General features: G+C 33.6%; 1 protein-coding gene across 1 annotated transcript; it reads left to right on the plus strand.

Moving 5' to 3' along the window:
• The first annotated feature begins 13,158 nt into the window (after positions 1-13,158).
• On the plus strand, positions 13,159-16,341 carry LOC140880721 (uncharacterized TPR repeat-containing protein At1g05150-like). The gene has a single exon (XM_073285407.1). It carries the CDS (start codon positions 13,578-13,580, stop codon positions 15,987-15,989), a length of 2,412 nt encoding a protein of 803 aa, XP_073141508.1. The 5' UTR covers positions 13,159-13,577; the 3' UTR covers positions 15,990-16,341.
• Positions 16,342-22,807: the final 6,466 nt, after the last annotated feature.

The raw sequence follows: 22,807 nt of genomic DNA on the forward strand, positions 1-22,807 counted from the left end.
GTTTTTTGTTTTTCAAATATTACTACTTGTGGATAATAATAGTTTGTTAATATTTTTCTATTTGAATTTGTTAATTTTTAATTGTTAAATTTAAAGAATTTTGTTACTTAATTGATGGTATTTATTTATTTTTGTTTTTTATGGATAAATTATATTTTCAATTATTTATTTTAATTTGGAAAATAAATTTAATTAAAAAAAAGAAATCTACTACTAAATATGCTTTAAAAGACATAAAACCGTTTAATTCTATATCCTATCCTATATTGAAAAGATGTGGTGAAGAAATTCGCTCCATAATCATGAATTAACATGAACTTGGAAATGGTTCTAAATCAATTATTGTAAAGACGGTTTAACAATGCTCTTAAATCATTAACATGAAGAGCGATTTTAAACCACCGCAAACCTATGACTTTAGGAGTAGTTTAAATGTGCTTCTAAAACCATTTATTCAAGAACAGTTAGTGTCCACTCTTTAATTCATGGTATTTGGAGCAGTTTAAACCGTTCTTATATTTAACAGCTTCAAGATCGAACTTAAACCGCTCTTAAATTATTTTGTTTCAAAGCGGTTTGAAATCGTTGTTATATGTACGACGAATAAAATCGGTTTCAAACCACACCTGTAGCCAATAATAGGAGCGGTTTTTCTACTTGTACCATCGGTTTAAAAAACCGCTTTTATAAGATATAGGGCCACTGATAAGAGGAGCGGTAATGAAACCGGTGGTAAAAGCTGAGGAGCGGTTGAAAACCGCTCCTATAACTCATAAAAACCGCTTTTATAGGCAACTTTTTTTTGTAGTGAAAGCTGGGCAAAATTTGGGCGCCCGAGCGGTTAAATTTTACCGCTCCAGCGCGTTGCCTACAGTCCAAAAAGTCACGACTCTTTCTGGGCTTTTTTTTTCATGGGTTGCATCCTTAGGCCATAAAACGTGTTCTTTGGAGTCATAGTATAAAGACATGACTGTTATAACGCAAAGAAATTAATCTGAAAAACATCTGATAACATGATACATCATATTTCTCTGCAAATTCTTCCCTCTCTCTCACAAAAGTCAAGTTGACACATATTTTCGTTCGACGAAGATCGAGATATTTGTTGTGCTGCTATATCTCAATTGTAAAGTTGTTGTATCTTGGAGACTATTGCCGCCAACGTTTAAACACTGTTAACGGGCAATTTCATCTTGCGGATAGAGAGAATCTCTATCCGCATCTCTCGCCTCGACTGGTTCGTTTTCCGTTGTTGCTGTTGTTGCTGACGTGTTCAGAATTCGGAGTACATCCTAATAACACTTTTCACGAATCTATTTGTATTTTTCAAGATTTTTCGTTCGATCTGTGACTGGCTTCGAATTTCCTACTCATCCGCTTGAAATTCGTGAAAATCGGATCACAATTGGAGCACGCCACCTTGGATGACTTGGTAATTCCCAGCTACTCATACTTGAATGAAACATTTTATGATGTCAATTGTGTGGAAAAGATTTTGCAATATTTTCTTCAAGGAATTGCATAGAGATGGGTAAATAGAATAGGTGGTGAAGAGGAGTAGTAATCTCATATCGGCGACGTTAATTCTTGTGGGAAAGTTGCACGACGACTACCTATCGGAAGTTCCATCCGACTCTAATTTGTGAAAATGAGGAATTTTTAGGATTTTACTTTTTTATTTTGTCTTTCTTGTGTTTGATTTGCGAAAACATCTAGGCTTAAGCCATGATCGATTCATGGGGATACTTTTGTGAATCAGTGATTTAGATTTTAGTGTGTCCTATGAAGATTCAATAATTTCATGAAGTTGCATGTTGCTGTAAATTGGGATTTTAGTTTTCATTTGAGCATCGACATGATTGAATTTCTTGATTTGTTGGATAATATAAAGTAAATATCTTTTGATCCTTTCTAGGTATTGTGTATCTTTCGACCCATGGAAGATATTGTAAGGGATGTTGTTGTGATTAAGCCCCAATAATTTGTCTTCGGCAATCACGATTCAACAGACACAATCAAGTCCGCAAAGTCTAGATCTAAAACAAACAAATAAAGTAACACACGAACACCACAATTACTTGGTTTGGATTGAGATCAATCCTACATCCAAGGATCTGGGAATCACCCCAAGTGAATTCACTATGAACTGATAATATTCGTGTTTACAATCCTCAACTCAAGATAATAACAACCTTCTAACCAAAAGATTAAACACGATCTATGCCGACTGATTCAGAAATCCTGCAGCTGATCTTCTTCACAAGTTCCAGCTTGAATCTTTTCAGTAGAAGATAAAACTTGATTCCAATGGCAGCAATCGAAAGAGTATTCGGAGAGTTTGATATTCAATCTTGTGTGTCTTTCTCGATCTAGTCTCTTAACCCTGTAAAAGCATTTGTAAAGATATATCGATCAAGTTAGCTAAATAACAGATTAACTAACTAAACAACTCCAATTAGATTTCAACCGTTGGATTAAGATCAATAACACGAATTAATCTCAGCCATCCAAAAGTCAAATAATTGTAGTCAACATAAAAGTCTTCACAAATCTCCACCTTTGACACACATTAGTTTTCCATAGCAAATTCAAATGAAGCCCCAGCAGAGTAAACACCACTTACTCTATGACGTTGAGCTTACTCAAAACTCCTTTCAACTTACCGACTGATACAACCTTGGTCATAATATCTGCTAGGTTAACCAAAGTGTCTATCTTCTGAACATTGACTATCCCTTGTGATATGATGTCTCTCACAAAATGTAATCTCACATCAATGTGCTTAGTCCGTTCATGGAACACAGAGTTCTTGGACAAATGTATAGCACTTTGTGAATCACAAAAAATAGTAACACCTCTTTGTTCAAAACCCAACTCTGTGACAAAACCATTGATCCATAAACCCTCCTTAACAGCTTCAGTGAGGGATATGTACTCTGCTTCAGTCGTGGACAAGGCTACCACCTGTTGAAGATTAGATTTCCAGCTAACTACATTCCCACCTACTGTAAAAACATAGCCTGAAATTGATCTTCTTTTGTCAAGGTCTGAAGCATAATCCAAATCACAGTATCCTTCAACTTCACACAAAACTGTTGACAATTTTGAATATTTGAGCTTTATCTTTGAGGATCCCTTCAAGTACTTGAGAAACCAATTAACTGCTTGTCAATGTTCTCTACTAGGTTTACTCATAAACCGACTTACAAGTCCTAATCCATATGAAATATCAGGTCTTGTTGATATCATCATGTACATTATGCTTCCAACTGCATTTGAATATGGTATGTTCCTCATGTGAAGAAATTCCAATTCTTCTTGATCATCTTTTACTGCCTTCAATTTAAAATGAGCACCTATATGAGTACTTACTGCCTTGGATGTTGTCATATTGAAAACTCCTAGAATCTTGTTATCATATTTCTCTTGAGACAGAAACAACTGATTTTGGCTTCTGTTTCTGCTTAACTCAATTCCCAAAATCTGTTTTGCCGGTCCTAGATCTTTCATCTCAAACTTAGTGTTGAGAAGATGTTTTAACCCTTGTATCTCTTTAGGATCTTTACAAGCTATTAACATATCATCAACATATATTAACAGATATTATGTAGCTTGTTTGGCAGCAGCTTAAACTACACACAACTATCAAACTTGGATCTATTATATCCTTGAAGCAGCATAAAATCATCAAAACACTTATACCATTGTCTGGGAGATTGCTTCAATCCGTAGATAGATCTCTTTAATAAACAAACCTTCCCATCTTGTGTTTCAAAACCTTCAGGTTGTGTCATGAAGATCTTTTCTTCAATTTTTCCATGCAAGAAAGCTGTCTTGACATCCAATTGTTCAAGCTCCAAGTTGAGAATTGCTGTTATTGCTAACAAGATTTTTATTGATGTATGCTTAACTACTGGAGAAAAAACCTCATGGTAGTCTATCCCTTCGATCTGTGAGAATCCCTTGGCCACTAATCTCGCTTTATATCTTGGCTTTTCCACTCCTGGTATTCCTGGCTTCCTTTTATACACCCATTTACAACCTATAACCTTCTGATCTTTTGGTTTTTCCACCAGCACCCAGGTGTTATTCTTAATTAGAGATGTGTATTCTTCTCTCATTGCCTTCAGCCACTGATCCTTATCTTTGCACCTCATAGCTTCTGAGTATGATGATGGCTCTTCAAGGTTCATGATGTCAGCCACATTAAGTGCAAAAGCAGTGAATTCTGATTATGAAAATCTAGATGGCAATCTGATTTCTCGTCTTACTCTATCTCTTGCAAGAAGATATTCATCTTGGTGTTGATCTAAATCATCTTGTCCAGTTGCACCTGTTTTGGTGTTATCTTGGCTTATTTCTTGATTTTCACTTGAATATATATAACTCCACCTTCATCTTGATCTTCATTAGGTTTTTCAGGCTGCACATCATCCCTGTCCATAAAACTCTGCTCAACTTGTTTGGAGTTGGCTTATTCGTCAACATAATTATTAGTTTTATAGAATTCACTTTCATTGAAAGTCACATCTCTACTTATTAAACATTTAAGATCATCTAAAAGCCACACCTTATAGCCTTTAACACCATTTGGATATCCAAGAAAGACTCCCTTATTAGCTCTAGGATTTAATTTTCCTTGATTAGAGTGAACATATGCAATGCAACCGAAGATTCTAAGATGTTTATAGGATGATTTTGAATTTGACCATTTTTGCTCAGGAACCATAAAATTAATTGCTGAAGAAGGTGACATATTTATTAAGTAACATGCTGTGGAGGCCTCTTCTGCCCAAAATTTTACAGGTAATGAACTTTCATTTAACATACACCTTACCTTATCCATTATGGTTCTATTCATTCGTTCTGCAACACCGTTTTGTTGTGGTGTATATGTGCAAGTTCTATGCCGAACAATGCCACTTTTAGCACATAAATCATTGAACTCTTGATTGCAAAACTCAAGGCCATTATCAGTTCTAAGTGTCTTAACCTTGCTTGCTAATTGATTTTCTACCAGATTTTTCCATTCAACAAACTTCTCAAAAGCTTGATCTTTTGTTCTAAGAAAATGTATCCAAACTTTCCTAGAATAATCATCAATCAACGAAATGAAATATTGACACTTAGAAAGTGAGGGAGGTACCTTAGGTGAACCCCATAAATCAGCATGTATATAATCCAGTGGAGACTTTGTATTGTGAGTAGCCGTATTGAATTTGAGTCTATGAGCTTTGCTTAATATGCAATTTTCACAGAAATCAAGGTTGCTGATCTGATTTGGCTCCATGAGCAGTTGTTTGCTCAGTTCTTGAAGTCCCCTAAGACTCATGTGCCCGAGTCTCTTATGCCGAAGGTGTGTACTGCCTGTTTCTGATGTAGTTACATGCACTTCTGCTGATAAAGTTGTTCCTTGAAGTACATAGAGGTCGTGCTTAAGGATTCTCTTCATAACAACTAGAGAACCTTTTATCACCTTAAGAACTCCATTTTGAGCTTTGTAACTAAGCCCTCTTTGATCTAAAGTGCCTAAGGAAATCAAATTCCTTTTTAGATCAGGGATGTATCTAACATCAGTCATCACCTTTACTGTTCCATCACTCATTCTCAACCTTATAGATCCAATACCATGAATCTTGCAAGATTCATTATTTTCCAGCAATACATAGCCAGCTTCTACCTGTTTTAAATCTGTGAACCAGTCCTTTCTTGGAGTCATATGGTAGGAGCAGCCCGAGTCCAATATCCATTCATCTTTTGTATCCTCTGAAGAGATAGTTAAAACTTCAACAACTTCATATTCTTGTAATACATTTGCTGCATCTATTATTGAAGCTGCTTCTTGTCCCTGATTCTGCTTCCTTGAGGGACAAAATCTTCTAATATGTCCTTCCTTTTTACAAGACCAGCATACTCTTTTTGGCCTTGATTTTGATTTTGATCTTGATCGAGGTCTCCATTTTCCATTATGATCCTTTCTTTCCAAAGACCTTCCTCTTACATTCAGCCCTTCACCTGCAGGTCTATTGAGTTTGCCATTTACTTTCAAGTCCAACTCTTTGGAATATGCAACTCCTATTACTTCTTCAAGGGTAAGTGTTTCCCTTCCATATTTAAGAGTATCCCTTAGCTGGTCATAGGACTTGGTCAGAGAGTTCAGAAGAAAAATAGCTTGATCCTCATCATCTATTTTGACCTCCATATTCTCCAAGTCTACCTAAAGCTTTGTGAATTCATCAATGTTTTCATCGATTGTTTTGTTCTCACCCATCTTGTAACTGTAGAACTTTTGTTTAAGATATATTCTATTCGGAAAAGTCTTGGTCATGTATAACTGCTCCAGTTTGAGCCACATGTCAGCAGCCAATTTTTCCCTTACAACTTTTCTGAGGATTTGATCACTGAGACTCAGAACTATCGTATTCCTTGCCTTCTTCAAGATCTCTGCTTTATTTTCTTTTGTATCGAGAATCTTGGTTTCACCTTGCAGGGCATCATCTAAACCAAGATTACCTAAGTGAGCAACCATTTTTTCTCTCCATAGGTTGAAATCATTCTTTCCATCGAACTTCTCCATCTCGAATCTTGATGTGGGCATTGCTAAAGAATGCCCCTGGCCAGAAGACATCATTATCAATATTCACACAGACGAAGAGAAAAGAACAACTTGAGAAGATTAACTGGACAATTGAAGAGAAGAACCAGAGCTTCGATAAAAAGAAACTTCTTGCCCCAAGATCCAAATCTTGAGGCTCTGATACCACTTGTTGTGATTAAGCCCCAATAATCTGTCTTCGGCAATCACGATTCAACAGACACAATCAAGTCCGCAAAGTCTAGATCTAAAACAAACAAATAAAGTAACACATGAACACCACAATTACTTGGTTCGAATTGAGATCAATCCTACATCCAAGGATCTGGAAATCACCCCAAGTGAATTCACTATGAACTGATAATATCCGTTTTTACAATCCTCAACTCAAGATAATAACAACCTTCTAACCAAAAGATTAAACACGATCTATGCCGACTGATTCAGGAATCCAGCAGCTGATCTTCTTCACAAGTTTCAGCTTGAATCTTTTCAGTAGAAGATAAAGCTTGATTCCAATGGCAGCAATCAAAAGAGTATTCAGAGGATTTGATATTCAATCTTGTGTGTCTTTCTCGATCTAGTCTCTTAACCCTGTAAAAGCATTTGTAAAGATATATCGATCAAGTTAGCTAAATAACAGATTAACTAACTAACCAAATCCAATTAGATTTCAGTCGTTGGATTAAGATCAATAACACGAATTAATCTCAGTCATCCAAAAGTCAACTAATTGTAGTCAACAGAAAAGTCTTCATAGATGCCAATATTGTTGTCAACATAATCTTCCAGCTTAAAAGTGCCTTTCCTCGGAAAATGGAATCATCCTGCCGATTGAAGCCTTCAACGTGCTTTGAAGTTTGTGTTTCTAATATATGCTTTATTTATAAAAAAAATAATGAAGGAAAATCTCTGTGTATTTCTTTATATTAGTTAGTCTTGATTTGTTTACACTTATAATAGCTTGATTGTGTCCATTGAAAATTCTTTGGAGATGTAATGTGATCTTAACAACATGTTAACTTAATTACCCTTTGAATTCCATTTAATATTTGGCTTTTGTGGAATTTATTGAAAAATTTTCAATAATTTAGAATTTGAGGTTATGCTTGAAAAAAAATCTATAATCACAATTAATTGCATTGGAACTTAAGTTCTTGTAGCCATATTTTACTTATCTAGTTATCTAGCATCCGTTATGTTTTGAGATTATAAGAGATTTATAATCATTGTTGCAGAGGAGTTCTTTAGAAGAATGGATGTCAAAGTTGTTATCGGACCTTGACTTATGAAGGAGCATTGCAGTTGCATCCTTCCTTGAATTGGAAGTTGTTGCTCGGTCATGTGTGTGCCCACATAGGTTGTTATTTGTTTTATATTCACTCCACACCTTTTTAAATTAGTCTTTCCTAATTGATTTGATTTTACACGAGGGCTTTTATCATTGGATGGAAGTGCTGATTTGAAAAGTAAGTATCTGTTGTGTTTAGCAGCATGGTGCTAATAAAGCATATAGATGTTTTAGGTCAAAGTGCTTGCAGGAAGTTTGCTGTTATCTGTCCATTTCAAATTTATAATAACCAAAAATGGTGGCTTTTTCATATCTGAATAATCGAGGAAAACATTTTTAGAACGTAATTACTCATTTTTTTTCTCTAGTGTCATTTTTTATGCATGATTTTAGTTAACGCTAGACAAAATTTAACTTGGGTCTTTCGACTTATTTTCATAGGCAGAATTGATTTTCTCCCTTTTTTATGAAGAAATACCCTAACAATCTTGACAAAGCAGCAGAGCTCTCTGTATCAAGCTTGTAGGTATGTTAATTGCGTAGGCATCATGCTATCATTGTGCAACTAGGACCGTAATTCGTCATTTAAGACATCGATCACTCTGAATGAAAAATCTAGCTTTATGGTGGTGAAAAGCTCAATAACAGTAGTGAACCACGAAGAAATGTAACATGATATCTCAATACCTAGTATCTAAATCAGAAAGATAAAGAATGATAAAGAAACAAGAGCATTGGCTAAGGTAGACTCGTATAAGATCTTTTTTCGTGACGCAGGAGGACACTAAATGACTATAAATGGGCTTGACATGATTGCAAGACTAGTAGTTTGGAGATTCGTCTAGTTCAAAGTCAAGATGATATTCGCAACCCAAAAATCAACTACACTGCTGAGACATACAACTGAGATTATTATCGCTTTTTCTTTGCTCACTATTGATACCAATATTTCCAATATTTATTTAATCCAAAAGGGAGGAATTATTGCTCTCTTAATCTTTATGGTGGCTTCATTTTTGCACACCTGAAAAATGGGAGCAATAATATTCCAAAATTTGCCCTCCAGTGTATTCCCAACTCATCGAAACCATAATTGAGGATAAAGCAATGCATTTCTATTTCATTTTCGATAACTTCTGAGAAAATAATTCACTCGCGCGTTCACATCTTCTACATGAATATTGATTTTAATTCAAACCACCATTAGAATTCAATACACTGGAAATTCTTTTAACCAAAAAATAAGGTGTAAGTTCCAAGGCATAAATATCACATGTCGAAAAATATGGTGGGTAAAAAGTTTTTTAACAAAAAATAATATTTTTAACTAAAAAAATAAGTTTTATGTCAAAACTATCGTACATTACAAAGTAATTTTTTTGACAGAAAAACTAATACTTTCAACAAAAAAAACTAATACGTTCCACATAAAAAAAAATAGTATTTTTTTTAATGTTAAACTATCATGTGCTAGATGTAAAACTTTTGACAAAAAACTAATATTTTTAGCATAAAATCTAATAGTTTTGAAAACAAATATTTTTAATCAAAGAAATCTTAATTTTTATGTCAAATTAACATACATTACAAAGTAATATTTTTGACAAAAAAACAAATACTTTAATCAGAAAAACTAATACTTTTTTACCTAAGAAGTATTTTTTTTTTGTCAAACTATCATACATTAGAGTTAATACTTTTTACAGACAAAATAATACTTTTAACATGAAAACTAAAGCTAATACTTATAAAATTATTAGAACTAATACTTTTAACAAAGAAACTAATATTTTGACATAAAAAATAAAAATTTTTATGTCAAATTCGCATAAGTTAGAAGTAATACTTTGGTCATAAAAATTAATATTTTTAACATAAAAACTAATATTTTGTATGTCAAACTAGTATACGATATAAGTAATACTTTTAACAACAAAACTAACACTTTTTTCATAAAACTAATATTTTTGACTTAAAAGTAATATTTAATACTATTTACCATCAAACGTTATAAGTATTATTTTTGATAGAAAACTAGTACTTTTAGCATAAAAACAAATATTTTTTATTTTAAAATTAATACTTTTGAATTAACATATAATGATTTTTATGTCAAATTAGCATACGTTACGAGTAATACTTTAGACATAAAAACTAATAATTTTAACAAAACTAATAATACTTTTGATATAAAAAATAATACTTTTGATATTAAACTTGCATACGTTGGAAGTAATACTTTTAACAAAAAACTAATATTTTTAGTATAAAAACAAATACTTTTGACTTTAAAAGTAAAAAATAACATTGACAAAATATTAATATTTTTTATGAGCAAACACTAGTATGAATATGAAAAGAACTAAATATTGACATTTCTAATCACCATTCAAGTGATTTAATTAAGTTAATTAGTACTTCTTCCTGAATATTTGTTTATGTGCTCTTCTAATTCGAGCATTCTCTATATGGATTCATGGAAACGTTTAATTCTCATTTATAATATCAAACTAGCAAAAGAAACTTTTCGCATCAACGTCGAGACGACACGTATTGCAAAGCTACTTACACCCTTGTTCCGATGTGCCTCATGAATAACCTTGTTGATGAAAATCTTGAGTCATTTGAAAGTTTGAACGTCCATAATTAATAGAATACTTTCATGCATGTTTTCCATAAAAGAATTAGACGAGATCCTGAGAAATAAATAACCCCAATTATAGAAACTAAACAAGAAGTTCACATTTACACTGACCTTACTCGTATTACAGAGCACATAATGCTAGGGGTGAGCAACTATTCGGTTAAACCGAAAAAACCGATCGAACCGATTTTTTTCGGAAATTCGGTTCGGTCAATTCAGAAATTCGGTTTTTAATTTTAAAAAAATCGATTAAATCGGTCAAATCGGTTCGATTTCGATTTTTATTTTAAAAAATTCGATTAAACCGAATTAACCGAATTAAATATAAATTTTTAATTTAATTTTATATGGGCCATAAAAATTTAAATAAGAGGGAGGCCCATTTTATAATATTCAACCTAATATATCATATATGGCCCATTCATTTCTCCTCCATTCCATCGTCGTTACCCTACTTCAGAAATCAAATCTGCCTCCTCCAAGTTCATTCGTCGGCATCGGCTAATTGAGAAACTTGAACAACCAACCCTTCTCCTATCTTATTCTGATCCTTTTGATATTAGCGACGTCCACGGCCGATTCCCAAAGAATTTTCTGTTTAATTTTATTTCCCAACCGAAATAACCAATTTTAAGATCGGTTCGGTTTCCTCGGTTTCAAAAATTAAATCGGTTAAAATCGGTTTTGGGCAATTCGGTTCGGTCGGTGACCGAATAAACCGATTGCACACCCCTACATAATGCCAACATGAAGCCAAACAAAGGAAGGAAAATGTGCGCTTCAGAATTGGAGGTTCACACTAAATTTGAAATGGAAACAACTAGAAGAACCAAGTTCACATATACACTGCCACATCTAAGTGTTTTTGTTAGGTTTTGAGACTTTTGAGAAGGAAAATGATGATATAAAATAATCAAAAAGATAAAAGTCTTCATCAATTTGATGCAACCAAAATTTTTATAGTCCACCAAAACTACAAAGCAAGCATTTCATCTCAGGTTCCAAATGTAGAACATTCACAAATCAAATTAGCAAGGGGAAATTTATTTGAAATTCAAGCATAATGATACAAAAACATATCACATCACTCGGTTCCACCGACCAAAATCCTACAACAGCAAATATAGCGAGGAGAACAGGGTGTAGCTTTCGTACTTGAACTGTTTGGAGAGTCACCACATTTAAGGGTTGAACCAGGTTCTACGTTTGAAGCCTGCAGACGAATTGCATTCTCTCATAATCCAAAAAACAACACAAATTCAAACTACCATTACGAAAAAGACAAACCACAACCCAAAGATGAAGTGGCTAGATTCTGAATCATGAACGAATTGACCGCATTCGAACAAATACTTGTCCAAAAAAAAAAGAAAGAAACTTATGTGAAATGCTCGGCACCCAAGGTAGTGTTTGGGAGAGCTACTAGGAAGCATTTCTAAGCTTTTCATTAACAAAATTTTGCAATTTTATGAAATTTTGTTAATAAGAAGCTGAGAAGTGTTTTTTACAAGCTCTCCCAAACACTATCTAAATCCATATGAAAATTCCCAACCCCCCTCAAAAAAAAAACTAAAAATCGAATAAAAATTGAAGGACTTTGATGAGAAAGTGATGGGGGGAGGCATTTAAATTTTGAAAAAACAGAGTTTGAAGTTGTCTTATTTAAGCACGCCATTATTTACAGAAATTTTTTTGTCACTGGCATTCGTAGTGTACTTCAAAAACTTCACAAAAATTTCCATTGATCATTATTTTTGCACATATTATTATTATTTCGGCAAAAGAAAATGCAAGATGTGATTTAGGGCATGAGTTAGGCGGACAAATTGGGTAAGAGAGGGAATTAGAATATGGGTCAAATTTACATTTGGACGGGGTAAATTTTTGTTCTGGGTTGACCCGGAGATACAGTCTCACGAGTGTTACTGTTTTTATTATTATGGATGACAATGAGTCGGGTTATTGAACCCGCTTCCGGCGATGCGGGTTAGACCCGGCCAAACAGGTCCTGGGCGGGTCTCGGATTTGGCCGGACCCGCCCCGCCAAAAAATATATATATTAAATATAAATATAAATTATATATGTATATATATTAATAATATATAATTATATTATTTATATTACATAATCATTACTTTATTCCTAATTTGAGTTTATAATATTTTTGGATTTAAATAATTTTAATATATTGTGATATTTTTAATATTAAAATATATTATTATGATAGTTATTAATTATTATTTAATTTAAAATGATATATTTTAACTTGTAAAAACAATTTTTTATCTTAATTATTATTAATATAAATTTGAAAAATAAATTTAATAATAATTTGTTAATTTATTTAAAAATTTTATTTAATATAATTTAAATTATATTTAATGTGACATTCCAACGGATCTAACCTGAATTGACGTGGACTCGACGGGTCCATGGGGAGGCGGGACGGGTTTCGGTTTTACCCAAACCCACTCCGAACCTGCCTTGTCATCCCTACTTATTATCATCAATGACCAGAAATTTTTTTAAAAAAATATTTAATTTAAAAAAAAAACGAAAAAGAAAAAAAATAGGACAAAGAGAAAAAGGTGAAAAAAAAAAAAAAAAAAGTCCATTTGTTTCTTTCTTCTAGTCTTCCAAGATCCCAAATTTCCAATCCAGCTGCCCCCGTTTCAAAGATCACTTCTTTACGGAGGAAATTTGTGATTTCATCTCCATAGGTTGCTCTTTCGAGAAACCCTTTTCTTGTTTTTGATTTGAACCCTAATCGTGGCCCCTTTTAGGGGATTTGATTCTTCAAGGTATAGGGTTCGTTCCAACTGTCGGGATTTGATGAAAATCTCAAGTTTCTGAATCCGTGGAGGGTCAATTATACGAGTTGGGTACCATGATTGATAGTTGAAGCTCGAATTTACTCTTTGTCGTCGAATTCTGTGGTTCCCAATTTCAAGTGGTTCAATCTTCCCTTCCGAAAACTGGTGATTTGAGTCTCATTTCCTTTATTCGTGACGTTGAAGTGTAGCAAAAGCTTGATAGAGGTGGAATTATGACGAGTCGAGGGAGCAGATCGGAGAAGGTGAAGAGGATATTCCTGCAGTTTGATACGAACGGGGATGGTGGTCTGAACCGGGAAGAAATGGCAGCTCTGGTGGTGGCCGTAAACCCTAGGGTCAAATTCAGCGAGGAGCAAATCAATGCAATTCTGGATGAGGTTTTTCGAACCTACGGGGGATTCATTGATGGCGAAAAAGGTCTCACCTTTGATGGCCTCCTTCGGACATACGATGATGGAGCTGGTGATGTGGACCGAGATTTCGATGCCCTTGGCCTGGACCTTAAACCATTGGAGGACAAGAATGGGGTTTCACAAGCATCCGAAGAGGTGGCTTCGTCGTCCTCAGTCGTTGATGAACGTGTCATGGAGCCACACAAGAAACAGCGCACGGAAGCGTGGGCTGCATCCCCGAATCATGGCATTGTGTTCGACGATACATGGAAGCTTGTTGATGACCTTGAGATATTGATCAAAAGGTTGAAAACCAAACAGTTGAAGGATGGGAAAATAAAGAATGATAATTCTGATGTTTTCTCTGATGCTGGCTGGTCGAGGGAGCTCGGCCCATCCAGTGAAATTTCGGATAAGAGGATTAGTTGGGACGAGTCTGGTAGTGATTATAGGGCTTTTGTGAAGGAATTGGGAGTTTTGAGGTCGAGGGCTGATAGGGCGCCATCAAGAGCAGAAGCTTTTGATGGGCAAATGGCTATCGGACGTGTGCTATACGAACATTGTTTGTTCAAGGAAGCTTTGGTAAGCTTTAAGAGGGCGTGTGAATTGATGCCGGGTGATGTGAAACCACATTTTAGAGCAGGGAATTGTTTATATGTTCTTGGGAGGTATGATGAGGCCAAAGCTGAGTTTCTTCTTGCATTGGATGCTGCAGAGGCTGGTGGGAATCAATGGGCATATTTATTGCCTCAAATTCATGTTAATTTGGGCATTGCTCTTGAAGGTGAAGGAATGGTTCTTGGTGCTTGTGAGCATTATAGAGAAGCTGCTATTCTTTGTCCAACTCATTTTCGGGCTTTGAAGCTTTTAGGAAGTGCACTTTTTGGTGTAGGGGAGTACAAGGCCGCTGTCAAGGCCTTGGAGGAAGCTATTTACATGAAGAACGATTATGCTGATGCACATTGTGATTTGGCTTCTGCTTTACATGCTATAGGTGATGATGATAATGCAATAAAAGAATTCCAGAAGGCAATTGATTTAAAGCCTGGCCATGTCGATGCTCTGTACAATTTAGGTGGCCTCTACATGGATATGGGTAGGTATCAAAGGGCGTCTGAGATGTATACTCGGGTTTTGGGTGTGTGGCCAAATCATTGGAGGGCACAGCTAAATAAGGCAGTCTCTTTGTTAGGTGCTGGAGAAACGGAGGAAGCAAAGAAAGCTTTGAAAGAAGCTTTAAAAATGACCAACAGAGTTGAATTGCATGATGCTGTCTCTCATTTAAAGCAACTACAGAAGAAGAGGTTGAGGGGAAATGGGAACGGTAATGGCGAAGCTGCCTTCATTACAGTGGAACCCTCGAAATTTAAGACCGTGGGTGAGAAAACTACATTGAGGCCAGAATTAGCTATTGCTCTTGATATCAGATCCTTCCAGAAGGTAACACGTTTGAATCGGTGTGATGTCGAACTTATAAAGAAGGAAATGAGTGAAGGTGATGTGCCAGTGTCCTATTCTGGCAGAGGTATACCTGAAAAATCAATACGCAAGGCTTCATTGGAAGTGATTCTTCACAAGTTACTTAGCTTTTTAAAGCCGGAAACTTTAGTAGGAGCTATCAAAGCCATAAATCAGAAGATCCTCTCTGTTTTGGATGAATCAGAGTCGGGTCGAGTGGATTTGGGGATGTTTTTTGCAGTTATTGCTCCCCTTTGCGGCGGATCTCTTGACAAACGGAAACGAATTGCTTACGAGTCACTTTTGTGGCAACCGGTGAATGAAGGCAACACGCAGATAAAGAAATCAGATGCCCAAAGATACATCAAGCTGCTGAGAACCATCTACATCCCTTCGCATGGGATAAGTGAAATACTTGAAATCCATGGAGAAACGGACGACTCCATGGTTTCTTTGACAGAATTTGTCACCATGTTTGATGATCAAGAATGGGGGTTTAGTATCCTGTCTATTCTAGTAAAGCTTGAAAATGGCGATAGGAATCGCCATGGGAGCCATGTTTGTGCAACTTGCAAATATCCCCTTATCGGTTCCCGATTCAAGGAAGTGAAACATCAATTTAGCTTGTGTTCTCAATGTTACTCTGAAGGAAAAGTGCCATCTACATGCAAGCAGGAGGAGTACAAATTTAAAGAATATGCAAACGAGTCCGAAGCAGTTAAAGATAAATGCTTGTGGTTTGGCTCTAAAGGTTCCTCAGCTAGTGGCTCTTAGCAATGTCCAGAACAAGTTTCTTTCTTTTTGTATGATAATGTATGTGTTCCAGCGTAAATTTTTTGTTCATTTATTTTTTAAATATTTGACCTGTGAAACGTTTTTAGATGGTTTTGTGTGCATTTTGTGGTAAAATTCTTTGGAGTGATGACCCTTAACTTTTTCTTTCCTACTTTGGAGTCACCTTGTTCTGGTATTTGGATTGTGAGTCTATGTATCATCAATGTAGATTTCATGTTGATTTGTCAAGTTTTCTGTGAGCTAATTGAGATCTTGGAATGCAACAGTCTGTTGATTATTTTTGGGATCGGTTGTTTTTGTTGGTTGGTAATAAGAATGGGTGTTGTTTAAAGTCCATAATATTCGAAGTATTTTAGTTATAATTATATATAATAGGATTCTTATCCTATTTGGTTTAGGACTGGCTAGTTTGGTGGTCTATTAAGCATCGTATGCATGTGTATTCAAAACTTATTTTCAACATTAATAATAGGGCAACTTGGAAATAGGTACCCAAGCCAAACAAAAGTTTGAGTTTAATATCTAGAGTTGCATTTTCCAAAAATGTCCTTGTCTTATCTTGAAGCATTATTATTTTCGAAATTATCAAGTGTAGAGTCGGATTCGAAATTTGATTCACTTGATTCATCAAGATAATAAATATTTTCATCATCTGATGAAAATTCAACTGTTTCTACTGAATAAAATCCAATAGTGTATATTTTTTCTAATAGTTTAACTTTGTTTTTCTTTCCATTTCATTTTGGACATTCATTTGCATAATGATCTTCTTCATTACACAACCAACATGTGCAGTTCTTTCCTTTACCTTTTGGGCAAGGTGGTTTTGTATTATCAAACTTTTTATAAAATTTTCTTTTATAAGGTTTTCTAAAAAAATTCCTTCTAGATTTCTTTTTCTTATTGGGAATAAATTTCCTATTAAAAGATTTATAAAGTTTATTAAATTTATTTTGTTTCTGTCGTTTTAAATGTTTGTGTGACATGTTTGTTTTACAACCGTATTCTTTTACTGTGAATTCAATTTTGTCACAACAAAGTTTATTGTTTTGTTTGTAAGATTTGGATATTCTTTTATTTAATGTTACTTCATGACATTTCTTTGTTATAACATCTTTAATAAATTTAATAGCTCCTCCTAGTGTTTTGGCATAAGCGCTAGTTAAGAATTCATATTTACTATTTATTGGTATAATAGGTATTTTATTAAAAATACTTAATTTATAATGTTTTTTTTTATCAACATCTATTAACTGATAATAGTTTGTTTCATAATCACATATAAATTCCTCTAGATAACACAAATTACATAATTTTATATTATCCAAAATAAAGATTGTTTTATTTTGTTCTATATTTTTGGCTACTAAATTAGCGTCATTATTAGAAACTCCTAAAAATTCTTGGTACAAGACATCAACAAATAGTTCGAAATATCGATGTCCTATCATTCTTTGTGGTAGATTAGTAATTACTAGGTTTTCAGCCCAAGTTCTTACTGCTCCTACCAATGTTATTTTTATCATCCCATGAGTTAGAACTTGAATATTCTCACTTTTATCTAATAATGGTGTTAATTGAATTTATACTGATAGTTCATTTGCCCAATGATCTATCTTTGATTTTCTTTCTTTAGCTGTTGAACAACCTAAATCTAAGATATTCTGTTTCACAAATCCTGATGTTTTTGATTCTCTAAGAATATCTCGGGACGAAATCCTCTGCTACATTTGGTGCTACAAACCGTGCTACACTTTGCTAAAAACAACCCCGTTTGCACAAATTATTAAAAATTAAATTCAGTAAACAATATGGATGAACAAAATATAATTAATCATTGATAAAATTTTCAATTCACCTATTTTTTCAATTAAAAAAATCATCAATAAATTGTTTTACTCATTTATCGTGCTTGGGACACAATTTATTGCTTATTTTTATTGAAAAAATAGGCGAATCGAACATTTTATCAATGATTAATTATATTTTGTTCATCCATGTTGTTTAATGAATTTAATTTTTAATAATTTATGCAAACGGGGTTATTTTTAGCAAAGTGTAGCACGGTTTGTAACACCAAGTGTAGCAGATGATTTCATCCCGAATATCTCTAACATCTTTATAAGATCCAGAGTATTGATCTCTGTTATATTTAAATTTTTCATCATCTCTTCCACCACTACCTTCTACATTCGTTCGTAGATTTAATCGTGGTCTAGAATCATCTTCAAATTCTGATTCTGAAATATCCATATCTCTGTATTGTTCTGATTTCTTATGTGAATGATATAATTCTTCTGTATTTACTCTTATTTGTTCAAAATCAGATTGGTCTGTTTCACTAAACATCTTCATACTTATGTTTGTCATAACTAAGGGGATTTCTATACCATGATTCAATTTTGAATGGTGGTTCTTCTTCCATTTTCCTTTTTTCTTTATCTATTGGAAGAACTTCTTTAAGATAGTTTAATATTTCATTACTATGTCTTTCTTGTTCAATTATTAATCTAGTCGTTGTTAAATCAATATATTCTTTGAAATTTTTCTCTAATTCTTGTATTGATAGATTGATCTTATTAATATTATTTTTTAAATCTCCTAGATCTTTTTCTAATTTTATTAAGGACGTCATTGCTATGAGGTTGACTCATTAACAATAGCTTATTTAATTTTAAGAATATTTTGATTCATGGTTCCAATCTTTTCAAGAATATCTTCATCATTTCTAGCAAATGATAATGATCTTCTTGGTATAGACTGTTTTGTGATTTTGAGGTCATCTGAACTCCATCTTTTATAGGGATTTATTTTTTCAATAAATGCTTTTCGAGGGTGTTCAATTCTTGTAATATTTTCAAACATTCTTTTAACAGAAATAGTTGGTTTTGTTGAAATTATTCATGTTTGAGAATTATTACTTATTGCTAAACCGACAACATAGTTTATATTGATCGGATGGTTTCCTGTTTACATAAGATTATTTCTATAAAAGTAATAATCTAATGTTAAAACATCATTTATGTTTTTATCAAAAAGAGATATATTGTATTGTGGATAAATACAAAATTTCATCTTTTTGTAACATAAGTTTCCTTCAATTTTTCCAATGATAGAATTCTCAAAATTACGTATCCTTTTGTCACGAACTGTGATTTCAATTGGTATATCTATTCTTTCTCGGTAGTGAGCTGATACTATTATTTTAATTCATCCGATATGAACATATTTTAGTTCAGATCGTTCTTTTTCACTAGCTTTTGCCATGATGGTATCAATATCTTGAGTTGTTAATAACTTCAGAGTATTAGACCTTAATTCGTTGTTTATTTTACAAGATCGTTCTTTTGTACAAATCGAATAATAAATTAAATTTTTCCTAGGATTAATAAAATTTGAAATCTTACTTAATATTCCCGGTTGATCTATTAGATTAGTTTTTGAACTAGAAAATCTTGTTTTCTGTATTTCAGCAAACTTACTTTGATTAAATATAATATTCAAATTATACTTTTGGTTTTCTTTAGATTCATCAATCTGGCTGTTTTGATTTGGAATTGTTACTTCTGTCATTTTAACAGATGATAGAACTTCTTAATTTTCTTAAAACTATTAGAAGTCTTTTTGTTGAATCTATTTGTTCTAATAGATTCTGAAAATCTTCGAAATTATCAATTGAAGATTGACAATTCTTGAGATGTTTCAAATTGTTTTCACAATTTTCTATATCAAAATTTATATTTTGAGAATATAAATTAAAGATATTTGCTTTTGTATTTTCATATATTTTCCATTTAGTAAAAATTGTTACTTTTATTATTTTGTTTTTGTTGATCGGATTTCGATAACAAAGTTTATTCTTATTCATAACAGATTGTTATGTTTTCAATTTCTTCATTTTCAAAAATTTGTATTATCATTTTCCAGGTGCTTGAAAAATGTTCCTTTTTATGATTTTTGAAATATAAGGTTTGTAGATCTTTTATTTTATTCCAATATTCATTTATTTGGCGTGAATCTTTTAATAAGATTATTTTATCAAATAAATTTTTAATCTCAATATCTAAAGTTAATCCAGGCATTAATAATCTATTTTAACCGCTCTGATACCAGGTTGCGGAATTCTTATGAATTTCTCATTCATGTTTTACAGATCTGATTCATTTTGGTCTTATGAATTTCTCATTCATGTTTTACAGATCTGATTCATTTATAACAGATAAATGTTTTCAGATTAATTTGGTTCCATTCATAGGTTATTATTACAAATTTTAGTTGATAAATTGATTCGAATATGGTTAAATCAGAAGTATTTAAACGATATTCATGAAATGTATCATATTCATGATCATCTTCTATTTCAAACCAGTTTTTATTATTAATCTTCCATTTCTTATAAAGGATGATGACATGATTAATATATTTTGACTATTTTTTTAAATTAAGGGCTGCAGGAGATTTGGGAAGGTTACCTTGATTGAATGAGCCTTGGTTTTGAGCAGAGGCCAAATCTTTGCTTTCCCTTAACGATCACTTGATCAACTGGTACTTGCTCTATGAATTTTCAGGTTTACTCTAACCATGAATCTTCAATGGTTGGCTTCCAACCTTATCCTCCTTACGCCCTGCTTGTTTAGTTATTAGTCATAAGGCTTAATTTTGTTTCTGATTTTATGTTTCTTAGTTTCTGATAGTTTTCATACGTCTTGTATGAACCAGATTGTAAGAAACTTAAGAAGAGAGAGATACTCAAACTTCACCCTCTCATTTACAACACAAACGTCTCCTTTTATAGGCGTGGAGAAACGCATACAAACTTTTAAAATAAAGGAAGAGGTGAAAGAGTGGGTGCCCGGTTAGCCAACTTGTGGCTAAGGGCTTTTATGACTCTATGTAAAACAATCTTTTGTTTAATATAATTTACACTTTTATAATGGCATTGACTTTATCTTTCTTCATATTGTTATATTATGATATACTATTGTTGTTTTGATAAAGACCTTGAATATACTATAGTGTATGTAAGATGTGGTAGCACATGGGGATGGCTATCATGAAACACATCTTATAGTCACTGTATATTCTAAACTGTTCCTAGTCAATTGAGCCGTCCGCAAATAAGGATAAGGATCGCTCGAGATTGAGACTAGCATTTGCGATGTCGAGTACCACGTTTCATTGGTATGGAACATAGAGATGTTCAAAGCATGCAAATGGATATTCATATGATGAATGATCGAACTACCCTATTCGGACTTTCCAAGTGGTTATCACTTATCGAGTGGATAAAGTCCGCGGTTTTGGTTGTATACCATTAGTCCTTATTACTTGAAACATCATTGAGACTCTATATGCTAGTACTGTACTTTGACTCGTTTACCGACTCTATTGGGGTCATCAGGTGTCGGGATTGGGTACAGTTACGACACATATAGGAGTCGATGCTTTGTTGTCAAGGATTCACCACATACTTGCGAGTGTGGATATCCTATGCGATCTGAGGAGATATTAGTGTGACGAATCTCTGGCCAGAGTACATGATGTGTTTTAGGTTAATGGGTTTTCCTAGTAACACATGCGATGTCACTATTTGATCTCCAAGATGTTATGCATAGTTATCGAATCTCGAACGACTCTCGATATACCAATGATTGTTGATTCGATCGGGATATATGGTTGAAGGGACCGTACTGTATGCTAACCAAAATCTACTGGTTCTTGCAGGCACTATCAGTAATACCTAGGGAATCATGGGGCGATGTTGCTAGGCGCTCTTACCATGATTCGATGGGTAAGTTGGAAATTGTTGTTCCGAGTCACAAGGAGTTGTGAGCCCACGGCTAGCTGTATTCATGAACCATTGAGGGTTACACAAGTAATGGATTACTAAAACCCCGTAGAGATAGTTAAATTTAAAGAGTTAAACTTAATGAAAGAGAAGTTGGACTTCTTAACTAAAGGGAGTGAGATTTCCTAAAATGACATAGGGATGGGCATTTTTGGAAATCACTGAATTCGGATTCAGAAAAATTATCTTGACTCTAAAAGATGCAGAAATGGTTTCTGTGCACATTGGTGAAATCAGTTTATCAATCGGAGTCACGATGAATTTTATATTAATTTCTATAACAACGGGCTTGGCTTGTTGGACTTAAGTTATGGATTATGGGCTTTAAGGAGTTAGAGTCCTGATACAATTATAACTAGAAATTATCTATAAATACATGTAGTGGGTTCGAAAATTGAAGAGATTTCATTCGTCAAATCTTCGAACACACACATATTATTTTCTAAGGGTTTTTCGAAAATCCTTGTTCCTTTCGGAGAAAATTCGGTCTTGTGATTTTTGTGAAAAATTACAATCCGGATTAACAGATCATATCTGTTTATTCTCTACGCAAACTTCTGATTGATTTCTAGTGCAGTCAATCAGAGGGTTTTTGTTTTCTATTCGTGGACCTGATTGAAGAAACGTTCGTTCATCAGTTCCGAGGATATACAACAAGAGCAGATTAAATTCTGTTGGTGTCCATAATCTCGCTTCGAGATTTTAAGGTAAAATATTTAATTGTGATTATTTATTTTACTTACACAAATTTAATCGTAAAAGTTTTGATACCCAGATATGGAATCGTTCCATATTAATAAAATAAAATTTTTAAACTTCCGCTGCACCGGGTATCAATTCTAATTGATCTGAACACCGTTTTCCAACAAAAGGGGGACCACCCGACACTACATAATGGAAAACAACTCATTTTACATATGAGTGGATGCCTTTCACATGTGGTGTGGTC

The sequence above is a fragment of the Henckelia pumila genome, chromosome 2 (genome assembly GCF_033568475.1).
Source record: "Henckelia pumila isolate YLH828 chromosome 2, ASM3356847v2, whole genome shotgun sequence".
Lineage (NCBI taxonomy): Eukaryota > Viridiplantae > Streptophyta > Magnoliopsida > Lamiales > Gesneriaceae > Henckelia > Henckelia pumila.

What these genes read in the sequence shown, in the direction of transcription:
- LOC140880721 (XM_073285407.1), top strand. Translation starts at nt 13,578, where the DNA reads ATGACGAGTCGAGGGAGCAGATCGGAGAAGGTGAAGAGGATATTCCTG.